Source organism: Poecilia latipinna, unplaced genomic scaffold (assembly GCF_001443285.1).
Source record: "Poecilia latipinna isolate Pla-1442-1.1 unplaced genomic scaffold, P_latipinna-1.0 Scaffold591, whole genome shotgun sequence".
Lineage (NCBI taxonomy): Eukaryota > Metazoa > Chordata > Actinopteri > Cyprinodontiformes > Poeciliidae > Poecilia > Poecilia latipinna.
In genome coordinates this window covers 146,987-165,600 of record NW_015113207.1, presented here as the reverse complement: position 1 = coordinate 165,600, position 18,614 = coordinate 146,987, and the positions used below count along the sequence as shown (strand labels likewise).

General features: G+C 38.6%; 1 protein-coding gene across 4 annotated transcripts in view; it reads right to left on the bottom strand.

Moving 5' to 3' along the window:
* The window catches only part of frmpd3 (FERM and PDZ domain containing 3), a 101,968-nt gene that overhangs the window by 32,182 nt on the left and 51,172 nt on the right, over positions 1–18,614 (bottom strand). For 2 of the 4 annotated variants that reach the window (XM_015042475.1, XM_015042478.1), the window contains exon 4: positions 17,352–17,428. The exons of 1 other annotated variant lie outside the window; for it this stretch is intronic. In XM_015042475.1, the coding sequence (XP_014897961.1) occupies positions 17,352–17,414 (63 nt within the window). In that variant the 5' untranslated portion in view covers positions 17,415–17,428. Of the gene's footprint in view, positions 1–9,146; positions 9,278–17,351; positions 17,429–18,614 lie in introns of those variants that run through there. One more of the 4 variants, XM_015042477.1, reaches the window with a different exon arrangement.

Genomic DNA, 18,614 nt, shown 5'->3' with positions numbered 1-18,614 from the left:
GGTTAAAAATGGCTTCAGCCAACATAAAGTATGAAGATTGCTGAAAATATCAGAACCTCTTAAGCTTTTTAAAATGATGCGCTTGTTAAAACACTATACAACATTTACTGAAACATAAAATCCTATATCCTATTTAAACAACATTCAAGTTTTAGCAGGTTGTTGTCTATGAAAATATTCCTACTTTTTTTGTATTAATTAGGTCAATCATTTCTGACTGGAATATTCACACTTGAACATAATTATGATTCACCTTTTAGGTCCTTTCTAAAATATTTAGACAGATTTAGGCCCACAATCTACCTTTGGTAAGTTCATGTTAGGGATCAGTTTTGGGGTTTTTCAAGCTTCTGTTGTGTTTTCTTGGCAGCAGGTTTCAAGCCATAGTCATTTGTAAACCCATGAGATGTGGACTTTATTTTTTAAATATATCTACACCTTTCTCTCCACAATGAGTAGGCTGAAATGTATGTTTTACCACAAAGTATTTCAACTACTTTTTTTCTACACCTGTGGTCCGTTATAAAGTCACAAAGCCTGGTCAGTGTGCGCAGATTTAAATTTGTAGCAGCAGCTGGTTTCTAATATATAACGGATGGAATTGGTCCATCCGTCTTCTATTAGCAAAGCTAAATCGTCTCCACACTGGGATATTGTCAATATAGAGAAAATCTTCTACTTTATGCACCCATGAAACTGAAGGTCAGTTTCAGGCACACACAAAGATGTATAAATAAATTTGTGTTTTTCTAACATTCAAACTCAGATTTGCTTGCTGCTGCAATGCATGGAAAAGGAAATTTAAATTAAAATTTAAACTAAGCTTATGCTTAGATAATATTGTATAAGTGTTGTAGGTAAAATTCTTCTATTTCTTAATTAAACCAGTCTATTTTTCAATATTGTAGCCCCTTACCAGCACCCCTGAATATGTTTGCATCTTTTAAAGTCATGGCATGGTGATGCAAAAGGGCAGCAATACAGACACAGTCATAAAACTACATGGAGTTACAGGGAAGAAATCGAATGCTTACAAGATGAAAAAACAAGATATAAATGATCAGCCATCAGTTCCCAGTGACGGGGAGGAGATCTGTTTTCTCTGACGGTTTCTTTTGGATCTATGATTTCTGTCTCAAGATGTTTGTCCTATGATATTTTTGAGGCATGCGTCAGTAAGTTAGAGGAGACCGCTTTCTCTCGAGACATTTTGAAGCCACTTGTACTCTAGCATAAATCCAATACCGAGCTTTATCTGGTCTCTGCATATTGTTAAACTTTTTTCTCTCATGTAACTCTTTACTGCATATTTCTTTTCCAGTTCTGTCTTTCTAAGTTTCATGGATAGTGTATTTGAGGCATTAGTATTAAATGCTGGTTATAAGACAAGGTCATCAGTCAAGGCTAATACACCGGATCTTTACAAATTCGATTCCTAATTGATGTTTCTTATTGGGGGCTTGTTCGCAGTAGTGATGGGCTGGTTACCGGTATCAAGGTATGCCAAGGTTTTAAAATGTGATCCATTAAAACTGCTTTTCATGTCAGTCCTGCAAATTGAAATCATTTTAATGCGGCTCCGGAGAAGGTACTGTGGAAAACAGAATTGTTTGAGGTGTGGAGTAGCGTATCACTTTCAGCTGAAAATGTTCCATGTTAGTTGATAAGGAACTGCAAAATATTACCAAAACAAACAATATGTATTGATGTTGGTGAATGTTGCTTGCTATGTGATAATGATATGACTTGCAATAAGTAATGAAGTGCGCAAGAGTGTTATTTCTTTCTGCTTTGGGTTTGTTGTAAGCATACATGGCATGTAGTTTCTTAATGTCTTTACACTTAGCCACCAAATTGAGCATCAGAAACTTTTAGGAAACATTAATGCATAGTTAAATGATTAGCAGTGACGTTGCAATAAATTTGCATCACATATTGGCTGTTTCTGAAATGTTTATGTGAAAACGAATGGATCTCACATGCCACTCTATAAATTAACACTGTTCTAAAAGTCCCGTCTTTGATTAAACATAGTGTGGAATAATTTTTTTATAGATTTTTTACATCATGTCAATATGTTACATTACATTAGACGCAGCAAAAACAGCGGTGTTTCTAATCCAAAGCTTTTGTGCGCAAATCAAAATAAACAGTTATTTTTCAAGGCCATTATACCATGAGAATCTCACAGAGTTCACAGCCCAGACAGAGATGGTGTAGTTTTTCCATACACAACAACAACAACAACAACAAAAAAAGCACGGATGGCCGCAGAGGTCCAGCGGCCTGCATAGCCATTTCTATCATGCAGCCGCCCACGTCTGGAAAGTGAAATGCAGAGTGGCTGTGACAGCAGCAGAGCAGCTCTGTCTCTTTGCTGTCACCCTTCACTGAAGCAAACAGTTCTCTGCAGCTTGCTTGACAGCGGAACGATTCAGAATGACACTCATTCTCCGAGAAGTACAGCATGGCTGCCTTGCCCTCCCTCTCTCTGGTTTTCTCCGACCCATGAGATATCACCCACATGCCCCTCCCTGCTCCGCCCTTTTTGTAACTACCTATAAAGTGCTCTCCTTCCTTCCGCAGTCTGCAGTGCTCAGCTCATTTCCCACACTATCCACACATTCTGTGTTTGCACCTCGGCCTAATATCCGTTCCCCGCAGTGTAAACACACATTTCCACAAACGCTCTGCCTGTAATACATTAATTCATACATTGTGTTTAACTGCACAGAAAACAGTCTTAGCAGCTTCTCTGCTCGGTTTTACACAGCAACATATAATGAGCTGAAAAGAGAATATCAGTAAGCTTGGTGCAACAGCTCGCTGCTGACTTAAACGTATCATGACAAGCCGAGGACAACCCAGAACAATTCTGTAATGAGGTGATTTGTGTGGTCTCCTAGCCCAGCTGCAGCGTGACACAGAGCATGCTCTGTGTTTGTTGTCGCTGCTTTCCAATAGATTTCAAGCCTGACGAGTGCTGCTGTTTATTTACCTGATGAGGTGATTCCACTCATCAGAGATTAAATGTAAAATGTCAGATTTCCTCCTCTAGCGCAGCGTGTTGGCTCTGCCTGTCAAAAGGCTCCATGCCTCAGGTTCACGCAACAGTCAGGGGTTGATTCATGACCCAGGCTCCCCGCTGTCAGAGGTCTCGCTGATTGAAGCGTCTGTAATAGTTCTCCCTCTGCTTCCTGTTCCCTTCTCTTACCATTGACTTATCGAGGCCTGGTATGTCTTAGTGGGTGTGCAGAGAATACCAAGTGGCTGTGCCATCAGGGTGTGTAATTATACAGCCTGCTGAGATGCTATGCTCCTGCAGCCTGCACGCTTTGGCCCAGCTAGGATCCACTCATCCACCACATAGCTTGGACCAAAGTCTGCTGTGGCGAGCAGTTTTTTGTTCTTTTTTTTTTATTCTCTGTGCTTTTCTAATGTGTCAGCACAGGTTTCTGTAATGCGTCTCTCTCTATCTAGCAGATGAAACGTGTTCAACAGCCCATTAACGGGCACTAGATACTGAACGTGACGACCCTTTTGCTGAAAATTTAGGTTTTCCTACTACGTAGCATGTGTTTTATGGAGCAGCTTTAGTTCTCTGACAAGAACAAAAAAAACTTCTTTGTGCTATCGTATGTGAATACCATTGGAAAAAGTGAGTTAAAAATAATTCTTCAACTCAAAAATTGAAATCCATGATCTAGATAGATATAATTTACTATCCACATTTATTTGGGTAAATTTTGGAAAATTTGTCTGAAAATGTACTAAATAAAATTATCTTACCTTGCCTTATTTAATTTTAGAAAATGCGATTTTAGCCTACTATTAAATTACATTTTTGATTTATTTTTGATTTTTTTAAAAATGATTTTGTAGATGCATGGGTTCAACATCATCAACACAGGAATGGCCTGCCTCTGCATTTCTCCTAATAGTATTCCCAAGCCCAGTGATGTGTGCCATTAAGCCTCTGATTGGGCTCTTCATCTGTTTTAAAGCCCACAAGCTTGGACTTGACCTCGATCAACAAAACTTAACCAATCTTATTACTGTGCAAGTACACTTCTGAACGTTATCAATTATTTTCTGAACTTCTTCATTCATAGAAATTGATGTGATTATGCCAGAATCTTCAAAAATCTTTGAAGTACACTGGACATCAGTTTGGTACAGACTTTGTTGCTGAAAGCTATGCAAACAAACTTGACTTCACCTAACCATATTATCCCATTTAAAGTGTAACATTTAACGTTCCCATCAGAATGGTGCTCCAGTATAATTGTAGAAAGTAAAGTTTAAAATGCATGCAAAGCATCGTGGGCAACAGGAATAAGGTAGCTGAACTGGATTTGTTTTTGCGTTTTGTGCATTGTATTATGCCGGGAATCAAAATTGGTTATTTGATTTTCTTGATTTGATTTGATTCAAGCAGATTGAATTAAATAACGGAGCCAGAGCAAAAACATTACAGTTGCCATTAATATAAGGACTAACAGTAGCAACTTACTGCACAAAATTAGATAAATCTCCTGCATTATCCAGCATTGGTGCTGTTCTGTTTTCACTCTTCATTACAACATTGATCTATCTTTGTGTGTCAAGTTCTGGCCAGACCCAGAACCCCAGAATCCTCAGATGACCAGTGTGCCTGATCCACTGCAGTGGTGTTTCTGAAACTGCACAGTAGCTGAAAGCATTAGCAAGTTAATGACCTGTCACACACAGCAGACCAAGAAAGCCTATCCTATCCAAAGGGAAATATCAGAGACTCTCTGTAATGAAGTAGCTAAAGTTTGTCCAAAAAGCCCATCTGTTTTCACCCATTCAATTCTAGAAAAGAAAAAATGTCCATTGTGACTGATAAACCTTTCACATTTCAACGTTGCGACTGTTTTGTGTGACTGCAAATAAGGTGGAAAAGCTTTTAAAAACTTAAAAGAACAAAAAAAAAAAACAATCCATCTTTAAATTCACTTCATAAAAAGATATTTAATCTTCCCTCTCTGATTTGGAAAGATGGTGCTGAGACATTGAGGCACTCTATAATATTCTAGTGGTTGTCTGCTCTCACCTTCAGTGTGGAGGAAATGAATACATGCTTGGCTGCTCTTGGTGCTTTAATCCATTTAATGCACCTTAGGCAGGAGATGAATATGCAGCTTTCTGTGGTTGGGCACGTTTTAGGAGTCTCGACTGTTGTACTGAAGCAGAACTGCTGACTGCATGCAGTTCTGATTGCGTTTATCACTGTCATGGCCAGTCTTCTTGCACACATTAGTCATGGGGTTCCATATTTGGAAAAGAATAATATGTAATCGTTGTCCTGGTGCTTGCTGCTCTGACACTGTTCACCTTTAGTCGTGATTTATAGACCTTACCACCAACACAGGTTGCTTGTATTGCATTTACTCCCTTACATCTACACACCTCTAGATTTTCCTTGCTAAAAACACTCAGATTTTTATTTATTTATTTTTTCCTGAAAGGCACCTGATAGAAAGTAAACCAATGTTTATCATAGTTTATCATAGACTGTTAGGATTTGTGATAAACTAGCCAAAAGTTGAGCACTTTTTTTTTTTCCATTGTTAACAGTGTGATCAATAAGATCGTTTTGTATCCATGACCACAGGGTGTTCACTGAGTATGGAGGGGTGAAAATCAATATCAGTGTGGAGATTACCAACAAGATTGCAGGTATACTGGTGTGCGGCGCATCATTTTGAGCTTTCTGCAGGGCCATTTTACGAGATCACTCTTTTCTGCTCTCATGTCGGTAAATTAGTAAAGATGGATCATAAATAGCAAAATGAGATCTATTTTATTTAAGCTACAGTTCTTTCGAGATGTTTTACACTCATCGGTATCGATGCCATTTTATCCTCCCATTTTAATTAAACATTTGAACCATGCTATGTTCTCAACAGCATAAGAATTCACCAACCCACTTCAACGAATAAGAATAACAAGAACTGGGTGTGCAAGTTTGAATTTCTTGTGGATTTTCTGTCGTCTACGCAGTGTCGCATTAATAAATAAAAGCTGCACCTCGTCTGTACACCTACAGTGAGCGTAAATATTACCCAATATATTAAAATGAATTTATTATGCCACAGAATAAATTTTCTTCCCTGAAACAAGATTTCTCACCAGAATAGAAAACAGAGGTGCACTTTTCTGGTGAAATGTTAAATGTCTAACTTTAATTGTGTAGATTGAAGAAAATCCACGTTAAATTCAAACTTGTGTACCCCTAAAATATATATTTCAATGAAAATTTCTGCTTGGTTGGGTATATGCAGCCTTTTCACCACAACTGTACTGTCTTTATAGTAATATCAACAATCCCTCTATCTTCTTTTACTTCCTTGGTTCTTATTGCAGACAGCGTAATGTGTCTTTATAAAGTCCTGGGAGCTCAAGCTGACAAATGGCAGGAGAAAATGCTGCTGTCTGCCTCAGCATTTTATGGTAAATTTCACATCTTTGAGTCAGCCGTAAACTTGCAGAGGTGGAGTGGCTTTAAGGTAGTTACTAGCTGCTCGCTGCCTCACTCCTCGAGGCTAAGACCCTGTCACTGCTAATTGTCACAGCTCGTATCGTCCCCGCCTTTCTCCGCCGCTGTGATAGCCGGTGCTTAGCCATGTGTGCGAAGTTTGAGAAAACCAGTGTTGATTGCAAAGTGGTGGTGCTATGACAGGTCCATTGAAAGATTTATGCATCAGTGTTTGTTTACACATCTGTGTCTGCGTGCTCATAATCCTGTGGAGACTGTAAACTGTCAAAAATGCTGACCAAGAGGACCGAGCTGATGTCCCTGTGCACCGAGTGCCTTTCGAGTGCTTTGGATTTGAAGTTAGCACTGGAATTACAAGTTGAGTAAGTGCACTTTTTAGGATTAGCGTTGAAAGAGGTGAAGGTTTATGTGAAGGGTAAGGAGTAGGAGTAGGCTATGATTTTTAAGGATATGACGTACACGGCTGGGAAATGCAGGAAATGTATCGTCTCTCCATGATGCTGCAATCACTCATACTATATGCATTTGATTGTAAATGTATGAAATAATGCATGTATTTCAGCTGGATACAAATCAGAAATTATTGACCATTGTAAAGAGACTATGAGGCTGTATTGCCGACACAGAGAGTGCTCACGTCAATGAAATATCTGTCTTTATGTAGATTAATGTCCCCACTAAGTAAAAAGGATAACAAAAACCTGCCTGCAGGTGTTTGGACCAATCTTCTTCTGCAAATTAGTGGGATTTGCAAAACTATTTGGACCCCTTTTACATTCAGACATCTTCTTTTGCTTTTCTTTTTTTTTTTTCATGTTACAACCACAACCCTCCAAGTATTTTATTGGGATATTATGTGACAAAGTAGTGCATGGAATGATTAAAAAAAAAGAATATAAAGATTTGACTTTTTATCACAAATACAAAACTAAAAAGTGTGGCATGCATTTGTATTCAACCCCCTTGCCCTTATAATGTTGTATGAATCTCAATTGTGTTTTAAATAAACTATATTCAGAATTATTTAAAGTTTGATCATCCTAAATAATTTTAATCCCCATGACCAAAGTTATCATTATTTTAAAAAATAGGCTTTTTTTTTTTTTTTTTTTAGCCACTACCTTTACTCACTTGTGGTATATGGAAATATATGCATAACACAGACTTTGCAGAACACAGCTGGCCACTTACCCAAAAATCTTGCTCAGTGTATAAATAAAAGCTTTGTTTTGTTTTTTTTGATATATTATGCTACCCGCTGTCTTGTACCGCCCTAAGCAGAGAGACGCTTGTTATATTTCAAAAGCTACGACTGACTGTAAACGAAGATCTAAAGCCAAGATACATGAAAACCAACAAGGCGATAGAAATGGGGGAAAACAGAGGAAATGTGAAGGAAAACTAATTAGCTTATTACCAGTTAGAGTAATGAAGCACAGGCTGGAACAAAGCAAATGCAGAAAAAAAACGCGTTGTGTAAAATATGACCATCTTAAGTAGTAGTAAAAGTTAGACACTGACTGATAACGATGAATAAAATCTAATATCTTTCTGTGTAAATGTGTAAGTTGCAGAAACTTCTAAGTTAGACTAACTCCACAGGTTTAAGCAAACATTTAATTATGTGTAAAAGTTAAAAGGTGTGCATAGTACCTCCTTCCTGTCTGAACTAAATTTCTGTCAAAACATTGCTGATTTCCAGCAGATTTAAACTGGGCTGCAATAATGTGTCCAAAAAGACAGATCTTGCTCTCTGAGTTCATCCAGGTCGTGAGGTGCAAAACACGAAAGGGGGTCGTTCAGATTATTTCATTGTGTATGTGCATACAAATACATCTATAGTAGCTGGGAGAGCCATTTTTGCAATGGTAAAATAGGCTACAATGAATGAAACGCAGCAACCTTTGGTTCCACAGTTATAAATAAGTGGTTTTTGGGCTGTGTGCAGCTTAACCTTCAAAACTTTACACTGTCCTCTTTATCTCTAAAATTGAAAAATGCAAAAGTACTTGCAGTGATGGTTTGTGTATGGTTGCTGATTAGTGTTTGTGACACATTTGCAGAGAAACAGCGGCAAAACTGAACTTCTAAGTCTGCATACCACCTGTACTTCCCCTCATTACAGTTTTCCCTACTGACAATGAATGACACTTCCCTTGCAATCAGCTTGTGTAGTCAGTCAGGAGACAGGTGAACAGGTGCCGAGCTCAGATATGTTTCTTATCGTCTAGCTACCTGCTCCTGGCTCATCAGTGCAGAGCACATGAAAGAACCTTCACACGCATCAAAACCAGCACACACAACAGTGCACACCCTTGAGTGTGAGAGGGAGGAAGAAAAAGTTGAAAAAGGGTGGAAATTAAGAACACCGAGAGCCCATTTTTCAGTTTTTTTAAGAGTAACAATTGCCTTTTGTGTTGATTCGATACGTGAGATTTTCTTTTACCCCGAGCCCTTCGTTCACTGTTCATTCCCAAAAAATATGGCCCGCGGCTGCATTATCCCGGCGACATCTCGCCGTCTCATGAAGAGTCATAACCAGGAGGAAACCAAGAAGTATAGCCAGAAGCTTTGAGTTGACATTTACAATTTTAATGTTAGAGCTGTGTGTATTAAGAAATACCAGGGGACGCCATCCGGGCTCGTCGTCACTGTTCCCGGAAAGCTTATTTCATGCTCCAGAAATCTCCACAAAACAAACGCGCACAAGCAAGTCTGTCCGTCTGCATGAGAAATTTACAAGAGGAGACAAAACGGGGATCAGACAACTTTTAAGGACATCAACACACTGACAACAACAAATTCTGCATCTATGCAACGCTGAAGCATCTTATACCCGCTTATCCTTGCAGGGTCATGATTTCCTCCTGCAGTCTTTGGCCGAGAAGCGGGCTAAACCCAGGGCAGGTTGCCAGCCCATCACCGGGCAACACACAGACACACATAATTTTGATTAACCAATTAACCCAACAATCAGATTTTTTGGACTGTGGGAGGAAGATGGAGTTAAATACAGAATGGCCTTTATTGAAGTAAACTAAACAATTCATATGTTGAATATCGAGACAACAGGACTTTTATATACAAACTATTTGCCAAATGCAATAAATGTGTAATGTAGCAGAACTATTCCCTCTTCTGAATTTTAAGAATATTTTAAATAAGCGACTAATTAAAAAAAAAATATCCTGTGCATAAACTCTAGCAAAAACACAGATAAAAGTATGTCTGAAAATGTGCTCGGTTTTGGAAATTAAACTTGTTTCTAGCACATATTTTAAAAACGTATAGAACAACTGAACTATCTTTGCTATATATATATACATATATATATATATATATATATATATATGTATATATATATATAGAGAGAGAGAGAGAGAGAGAGAGAGAGAGAGAGCTGAATTTTTTTAATAATTCACCCGGACCTCCTCTGTGTATTGGCTGTTTCGCCACTGCTGGAGTTCAGAAATCTTCAGCAAGTTTCTTTTCAACAGCCGAGAGCCGCCTGGCCTGTAATCCCGTTCCGACATGTTCTCCAAATAAAATAATTGCCTCCCACTTCTTTTAAAATACCTTCCGACGTGGAAGGCCATAATTTACATGATGTCTTCGGTCAGCGGTCGCCATAGCAACCAGCTGAACATGCAGCAAAGCGGCATCTGTGCAGCCGTGAGCTTCAGGGGAGAACAGGCGAGGAGTTTGAAAACCAGACCCGGCGTTAAACACCTGAGACTAGATCATCATCATCATCGTTTTATACCGCCGGCTCGTCTCTCCGAACGCTCCCGAGGCATACCTGGAGACAAATGCATGCTGTCAAATTCAGAGCCATCTTACATCAAGTTTCCTTTTATTGCAGTAATTTACATTGATTCACAAACTTTGCACCTTATTTATTTTATTTAAGTCCATTAATATTGACAAAACCGACGCTCTTATCTGAAGGTTATTACTGCTCCTCTCATCTTATGAGAGCACTTTGCACGTCGGATCGTGGATGGAAAGTGTGTGTGTGTGTGTGCGTGTGTGTGTGTGTGTGTGTGTGTGCGTGTGTGTGTGTGTGTGTGTGTGTGTACACGGCTGCTCGGATGTCCTCGGAGGCTGCTGTAGTACGAATCTGCGGCATCGTTTTGTTGTTTTTCCAAACCAAACTGACATTGTTTTCCTTTTCTTCTTCTTCACTTTGCTTGTCTCTCTGTGTCTGTTTTCTGCTGTCAAGCTTCTTAATCTCAAAAGAGTTCAAGAAAATGGAGCCTCTGGTAACTTTAAGTAAGTCTGAACATCTTGTTCTGTTGCTTAGCTGAGCAGCGTTGTTGCTTTGAATTGAAAACTGCTGCCTCTTGAGTTTACATTTATGTTTCTGACATTATAGCATAAAAAGCTCAATATGTGTTGCTACATTTTTGTTAAATTTACATGTTGAGCTATGCTTATAAATGACAAGTATGTGATAGGTTTCATTGACATTCTGCCTTAAAGCTACAATTGACAATTTATTTAAATCATTTGAAGTAAATGATAAGAAGCAACATTTCCTTTTCAGCAATTGTTTAATTATAATTTTTTTTTTTTTTAAAAGGATAAAATTCTAAATTTCACATGCTGGATTTCGTAGAAATACCGTGATTTTACAAGACACTTTTACATCATCCATGTTGGTATTAGAGAGGTTTCTGTGATATGGGGAGGAGATTAATAAACTAATCGCGTGTACTCAGAAAAACAACTTCTAGGTAGAGGTTAAGGAACGCAATGTGGGACAGTTGACTGATGATTGATTCTAACATGGGTTTTGTAGCATTCTCAGGTTAGACAAACTCTTTCACTGAGGAAAACAACTCGAATGGATACGTCCATAACAAAGATCTGACAGACGGAGCGTTTAGGCCACGAGGAGAACAACATTTCTGAGCTTGAGCTGGAGCATGAGACACGGGCTCTACATGCCGTGATGGATGCTAACATGGATGCAGAGGCAGAAGAAAACCGTTGAAAGGATTAGTTTTGTAAGTGGGGCTGAAACTAGTACAAATATTTTATATTCTTTGAAGTTTTTAATCTTACTGCCTTCCGAAAATCTTCACTACTCCATAAATTGTTTTCTTGTGGCATCGCTTTCCCTCGTACTGCACTTTAAGGGTCTGGGCTCTCAGCTATTGAGAATCGTTTGGCTCCTGAAGGCACGGACCCTGTCGAAGTTTTAGATTTGACCCAATTGTGAACGCTTGGCCATGAGGCGTGCGACACGGCAGCTCCACCGTAATGAAGCTTACTGGACATTGCCTGCACTGTAAACAACAATCCTCAACTGTAAAGACAGAAGTGCCGATCTGAACGAAGTGGCTGTTCATGTTAATCCAATATTGCTGTGGGTGGATGCAAACCCGTGTCTAACCAGTTTGCTTCCACCCAAACCAAAAATCTAAAATTCGCATGCTGGATTTCATAGAAATCCTGTGCTTTTACAAGACACTTTTACATCGTCCATGTTGCTGTCGTGGAGGTCATTTTTTCCAGTTGTGGTGAATAATGCAGCAGGCTTGCAGATTCCCATCAGATGTATAGTTACTAATTGCCCCAGTCCTCTTCAGCCCTCTTCACAAACCACTTTCATTCCTTTCCATCTTTTCTTGCTAAATTATTTAGAAAACTATGCAGCATTCAGGGGTTACCACCGAAACATTTTGTTGGAAGTTCACAGCTTCATCATAATCTAATTCTCATCAATTTTCCATATTTTATCTGACACAAAATTTTGAAAAAAATAGGTCACATCGATTATCTTATAATGGAACCTGGCATCTCCTTATTGATATCTGTTCATTTCTCTCTTACACCGTATAGTTTTACGGCCAAATTCCCAAAACAACTGGACTGATTCACATTTTGCAATGCATCAGTAAACAAAAGGAGTCTGAAACTGTGAACCTAAGGTAGTCCCTTAAAATTGTGTTTGTAAATGCAAACGTTAAAATCACCTCTTAAACAAAATCTTGTTTAAAAATAAATAAATAAATCATGTCGGGGAAGAAAATTGCCTCTCAAAGATCTTAAAAGCAACATTCATGCTGTTTTTTGGCTTTGTTTAGAATGAACCAAGCTGTGGCTTCATCAGCCCAGCTCTAAACGTAGCTCAAACTTAAAGCAATGATGCAGAAGGTGTTGTTGTCAAGTGTAAAGTTAGAGGGAAAGCAAAGATTATCGATAATGGGTGTCCGCAAGGACTGCCTCTGTGTGCATAACAGCTGAACCACGGCTGTACCCACACACACACACACACACACACACACACACACACACACACACACACACACACACACACACACTTTTCATCTCCTCTTAGATGAAAAGTGTCGATTTTGTTTTGGGCATTAAAAATACCCCCAAAATGCAGGTAATTTCCCAAAGACTCCACCATTAGACGGTGCCCTTAAGAGTTCTGCTGCTACTTCAAGTTCATTTCAAAGTTCTCGAAAAACTGGCTGCGTGAATGTGTTCAACATGGTGTAAAGAGTACAGCTGAACCCAGAGAATAAAGCAGGAAAAACAGAAGTAGTCATACTTTTAGCGCACTGTGGGGACTTATTACTCCATTCTGTAAACTGGAGCCTTTGTAAAGTCTTGAACTGAAAGCTGTCATTCCTTCTTGAGGACATTAAAACATTGTATATTTTCACTTCTGTTTTCAAGGTTCGATACGAAGTAAAGAAAAAGACGATTATAATGATAGGAAGGAGTTCACTATCTAGAAGACCGAGGCCAAAATACTAAATAATTTAAGATGATGATTTACGAATGATTGTGGCGGGCTCATTTTGTTTCGCATGTGATTTTGTGAAGATCGTTAGCGAATTCAGAGAAATTTCCATATGCTGGGGAGCTTTATTGAATGGACATGATCTTTTGGGGCTACAAGCAACACCACATTGAAAACGAGCATGAAGATTTATGCACGGCTTCAAGAACATTTCAAAGAAACGTAGTCGGTGAACACAGTTAACGGCTGCATCGCAAAAATAAGAGTTAAAGCTCAGTAAAGTAATGAAAAACATATATGCATAGAAGATGCAGAAAAGTGGCCAAAAAAAAAAGGTTTCAACAGTGACTATGGGAAAGTAGAAACTTGAAGTAACAGAGATGTGTTTTTTTTTTTTTTTTAATCACAGTTTACTGGGTTGTGTTATTGCCCCGAGAAATTTTCACATCTGTGTGGATACATTATTGATTCATAACAACACATCAAAGTTTTAGAAGAACACGCTGTATGTGGCACTGCATTTGTGTTTTGTGCTTATCAGCTGTGGTTTTGTTCTGTTTATTAAATAATAAAAAATTTATGGCTCAGTTAGTTTTTCTTCATTGTCTTGGGGGCTTTATGGCCACACCCCTTTGCCAGATGTCTCTGTACTGGGCACTGAGTTATACCAACTTGTCACTGAGCACAGTTTAATGTTGATCAGGATTAGGGAGTCAAATGTACACCATTCAAAGTAAAGCATGGAACTTGATCACTGAGATTTTCTAGATGCCAGATGAGCAAGTTGTGTGCCATTCTTTGCAGGATTTGCGACAATTTGAGTTTTTGGGGCGTAATTGAAGTTTGAGGCTTGACTACGGCCCTTCAACAGGCGTGAAAAGTTAAGATTTTGATAACTTTGGAGGCTCTGGTGCCTTTTGAGCAAACACAGATTTTCACGCAGATTGATAAAAACCTCTGGAAGGAGTTTGATCAAATGCAGAGGCTAAGACTGGGTAAAAAAAAAAAAAAAACGTTGAAAATCGTAGGTTCATTCCAAGATGGCTGGCCTTCTGTTGGTTTTAGAGCATGGGTGCAAGCGAGTTTTGGATAGATCTTGGAAAGTTCTATAAGTTAATCAAATTTCATATCTTTATGATAAAGTAAGATATATGAGGAGAGGGTTTTTTTAATGTTACCAGGGGGCGCTGTTGAGCTATTTCTGTTGAGACTTTTGCAAAACTCTTAAAATGCATACATTTCTGTACAACAGGCATGTCTGCACACTTTTGTGAGTTCTGCACATAATCAGGCCTCCAAATAGGAGGAGAGAATAGGAGCAAAAAACATTAAAAAAGAAAAAAAAGTTTTCGGAGTGAATGAGCTGCTCCGGCCTAATAAATTATATCTTCCAGTGGGAATTTGCTGAGGTTGTAATACAATGCGTTTCATAATGTGGACTGGCCTAAACTGAGATCACAATCAAACAAATACAGGAAAAAATAAAAATAAAACAAACTCCAAAATTGATCTAGACTTAAATTGAATTAGATATAAGAATTCAGTATTTTTATTTGCAGTTCATTATTAATGGTCAAAATAGACCGCAAATAGAAATTAGCTGATTTACAAAAGCTACGTCCAAAGATTGTTTTGAGGTAAGAAACTGAAGTAGCAAGGCACATAAAGACATCACGTGTCCTCAAAGCGAAGGTGCAAATAGGCCTGAATTGACCTCAAGAGCTCTGATTTTTTTTTTATCACACCGTGTCCCATTTTTACAATGTTTCACAATGTTCTAATTTGATAGAACCCTAACTTTGATTTATTTTACTTAACAATTTTGCTTATTTTCTCCTCACTTCTTTCCCTTTGACTGTGAATCTAAATTTGGATCCACCTCTGTTCTTCTACAGGAGGGCATACAAATCTGTTAACTGAATTTAAAGCCAAAGCAAGGCTCTGTAATAAAAATGTACCTGCTTGCAGTGAGCCACTTATATTTGCCTCTTCTTAAAGAAAAGTGTGACTGCAACAAAGTGAAGTCACACAGTGGCTCAGTTCTACAACAGGGTGAGAAGGAAACAGGTGACGCAACACAGTTGTAAACATGCTAATTTGCCAGGAGTTTTGAAATGTGTTGCTGGCATTGTGTTCAAAAACATTTAACCACAATAAAATGGCTTCCTTTATTTAAAGCCATTTTATTGTGGTTTAATTCAAATTGGTTTGAATTAAACCACACAATTAAACATTTGCTCATTTGTATCCTTTCGCAAAAGCCAAAGTTTACAGGGAGGGTGCAAAAGATCAGAAATAATCTCATTGTATGAAGATATAAATCAGGAGAAGGATACAAAAAAAATCGATCAAATTCATTAGCACATGGAAGAAAGTCTTCAGCAACTAAAAAAAAGGCGTAGAGAACAACAAAATACAAAAACCTGGACTGTGTTCAAAAAATGACGAAAGACAGAAACTTGTAAGGAAGCCTGCAGAGAGCCTGACAATAATGCTCTGGGAGCTGCAGAAATGTCCAAAACATAGGCAGAAAAACAATAGTAAATAAATAATTTAAAAAAACAATACCCACAGTAAAACACTGTGATGGAAGCATCACCAGCCAGGTATATTTTTCAGAAATAGGGTTTATTTCAGAAGAGAGAAAACTGTAAACGCTTCTAAATACCAGTCAGTTCTGACCCAAAATCTTTTGAGTCTGCTGGAAATATGGAGATAAAAAATAAATGTGTGTTTCTCAGTGTTACAATTTGTCCAAGCCTACACCCAAATCCAGAGTCCAGAACTAAATCTAAGAATTTATGGGGTCTCCCAAAGATGTCCTCACAGATTTGAGGAATCTTTGAAGCACAAAGTGGGCAAAACATTTGCAAGTCAAGATGCTGGATGTTGATAGACGTTCGAAGAAATACTAAAGCTGAATCGAGCTGTTCATCAAGAAAGTCGTAGCTTAAGGTTGTGCTCACTTATGCAATCAGGTTGTTTGCTTTGGGTATGTTTTTTTTTTCAGTTGAATTGTACAGAATAAGCGTAACCTCGTGTGCAGAATGATTTTTAAATCTTTATTCGTTATTTGACAGAAGAAATTAAACAGGAGTACTTTGTAAAAAGTGCCAATGGTTGTATATTTATGTTTAGCAGCTTATCATCCATACCAGACGTTATTATATCAGCCTCAGGCTTTTATTGGTGCTTCTATTTTATCGCCAAAATAAGACAATCTAGCCAAAGGAGGCAGAAACCTCATATTTTGGTTGTAACAAACTATAGATTTAACCGCTACTCTAACTTTGTGCCCCACAACTCTTTATTCATTATCACACAAATTAAAAGAGAACAAAAAATTAGAGCAAAGATTAAAAAAAATAAAAAATAAAAAGTCAGCAACACTAGGATGAAAGCTGTATAAAATTAGAGAGTAGGTCTAATTATGACCGACAGCATCATATTCATAGTTGGTTTCATTTGTCAGCTGCCACTTTTGCTTACTCATTACCGCCATGCCTTCAAGCCTTTTTACGTGTAGCTTTGTGTCAGTGGTTTTTTTTTTTTTTTTTTTTTTACTGGGAAAAGCTGATGTCAAGATGAAACTCTGGGAATAGTACAATTAGTGGTACTTTTCTGTGATTAATTGGAGTGCTGTGCTACCCAGCGTGACAGAGAAGCTCAGCGTCACTGTTGTGACAGAAGACGCGTACCGTGTTGATGAATCGGGAGACGATCACACCCCCCAACCCGTTAAGATGCATGCACGTAAGGTCGCACGCATCCGGTTTTATGTTGGCACAGAGATCCCTCTGTCATCTCTGCCGAACAAAAGATCTGGCTTTAATCCAGTCCGGCTCGCAGAAAAAGGAAGCAACTGCCTATTTTTCATAGGCCGACTGTAGTCTCGCAGTACACGGCTTTGATTAGCAACACTGATGTCACCACATTCTTTCTTCTTCTTCCAGTGCCTCGTTGGCACAAGCCCAGCTGTGTGATCACTCTGAAGATGCTGGCAATCTCTCTCTCTCTAAACAGTGAAGGGGGGGAAAAAAAGAAATAAATAAATCCAAGGGAACTCACTGTCTCTGAGCTCAAGGGGCCAGATAAATATGTTGTGTTCAACGGTTTCTTGGGGTTCACCATCACAGAGCGTTCAACTGTCAAGGAGCAGAAGGAGAAAACAAAACATATGTGTGGTGGTACACAGAAGTCAGGAAGGAGATGTAGGATTAAAGCAGAGGAAGAATGGAACAGTGAGTTGTAAACGTCAAGCTTTGTAGCCGCACGGAGAGGCCGCCGATAAAGCGGAGCAAGTCTTTCAGGCGTAAGATAAGAATAAGCTACAAGAGGCGGACAAGCTGTCTGCTCATTTTGATCTGGGTAAATGCTTCCCACAAGGAAAAACCAGTCTGGCCTTTGATGGATTCATTTGACTGCTGCTGTTTGCTGCGACTTTGAACAGGGCATATGGAGTCGGCGTGGCAGGATGATCCTGCTGCACGACTCGAGAGACCTTCACAGTGTAAATTCGAGTTGATCAATTTTATTGATGCAATTGTTGGACTGGGTCTGCTGCCACATCAGCGATGCAATGAAATAGTAAGGGACACGTCTTGACCTGATGGGATTTCTACCTGAGCCAGTATTAAAGCATTTACTTATTCAGGAGGAACCCGTTGGGACGGGTTCGGTTCAGGGAACAGCTGTACTGGGAGGCTGTTTTTAAATGTTTGTATGTCTCAGACATAAAGGGGGAGACTTAATGAAGCACAGCGATCTCATCAATTTTCTAAATTGCATTACACCTGCAATTAGATTTTGTTTTTCTTTCTGCAATGGATTCACAAAGCAGATTGCATTAAATACACTTGTAAGAAAACACACGCATCACTGCCCTCTCTTTAGCCAAAAACATAGTGATCCCAGGGAAGGAATTAAAGACGTTGAGAAAAATGTTAATATATTTTAATATTTGAATCAAACAAGGCATCCAGGTCCATGTCCTTAAGAAAAATATCTGACTGGAGTGTCTAAATGTTTTTTTGTTTTTTTTTTATCAATAAGTCATGCTGCAAGTTGCATGGTAAATGGTTTGTACTTGTATAGCACTTTATCAAGTTCAAAGGACCCCAAAGCGTTCTACACTACACTCAGTCATTCATGCATTCACACACACATACACACACTGATAGTGGCCCTCTGACCGCATGGAATGATGCATTCCTTTAACTAATTAACTTGGAAATAAGCATTTGTTGAAAATAAAATTGTAAAACATTTCGTTTGTAAAATGACTAGATTATAGTAATGTGAGAATTAAAAAAAACAACTATTACATCATCT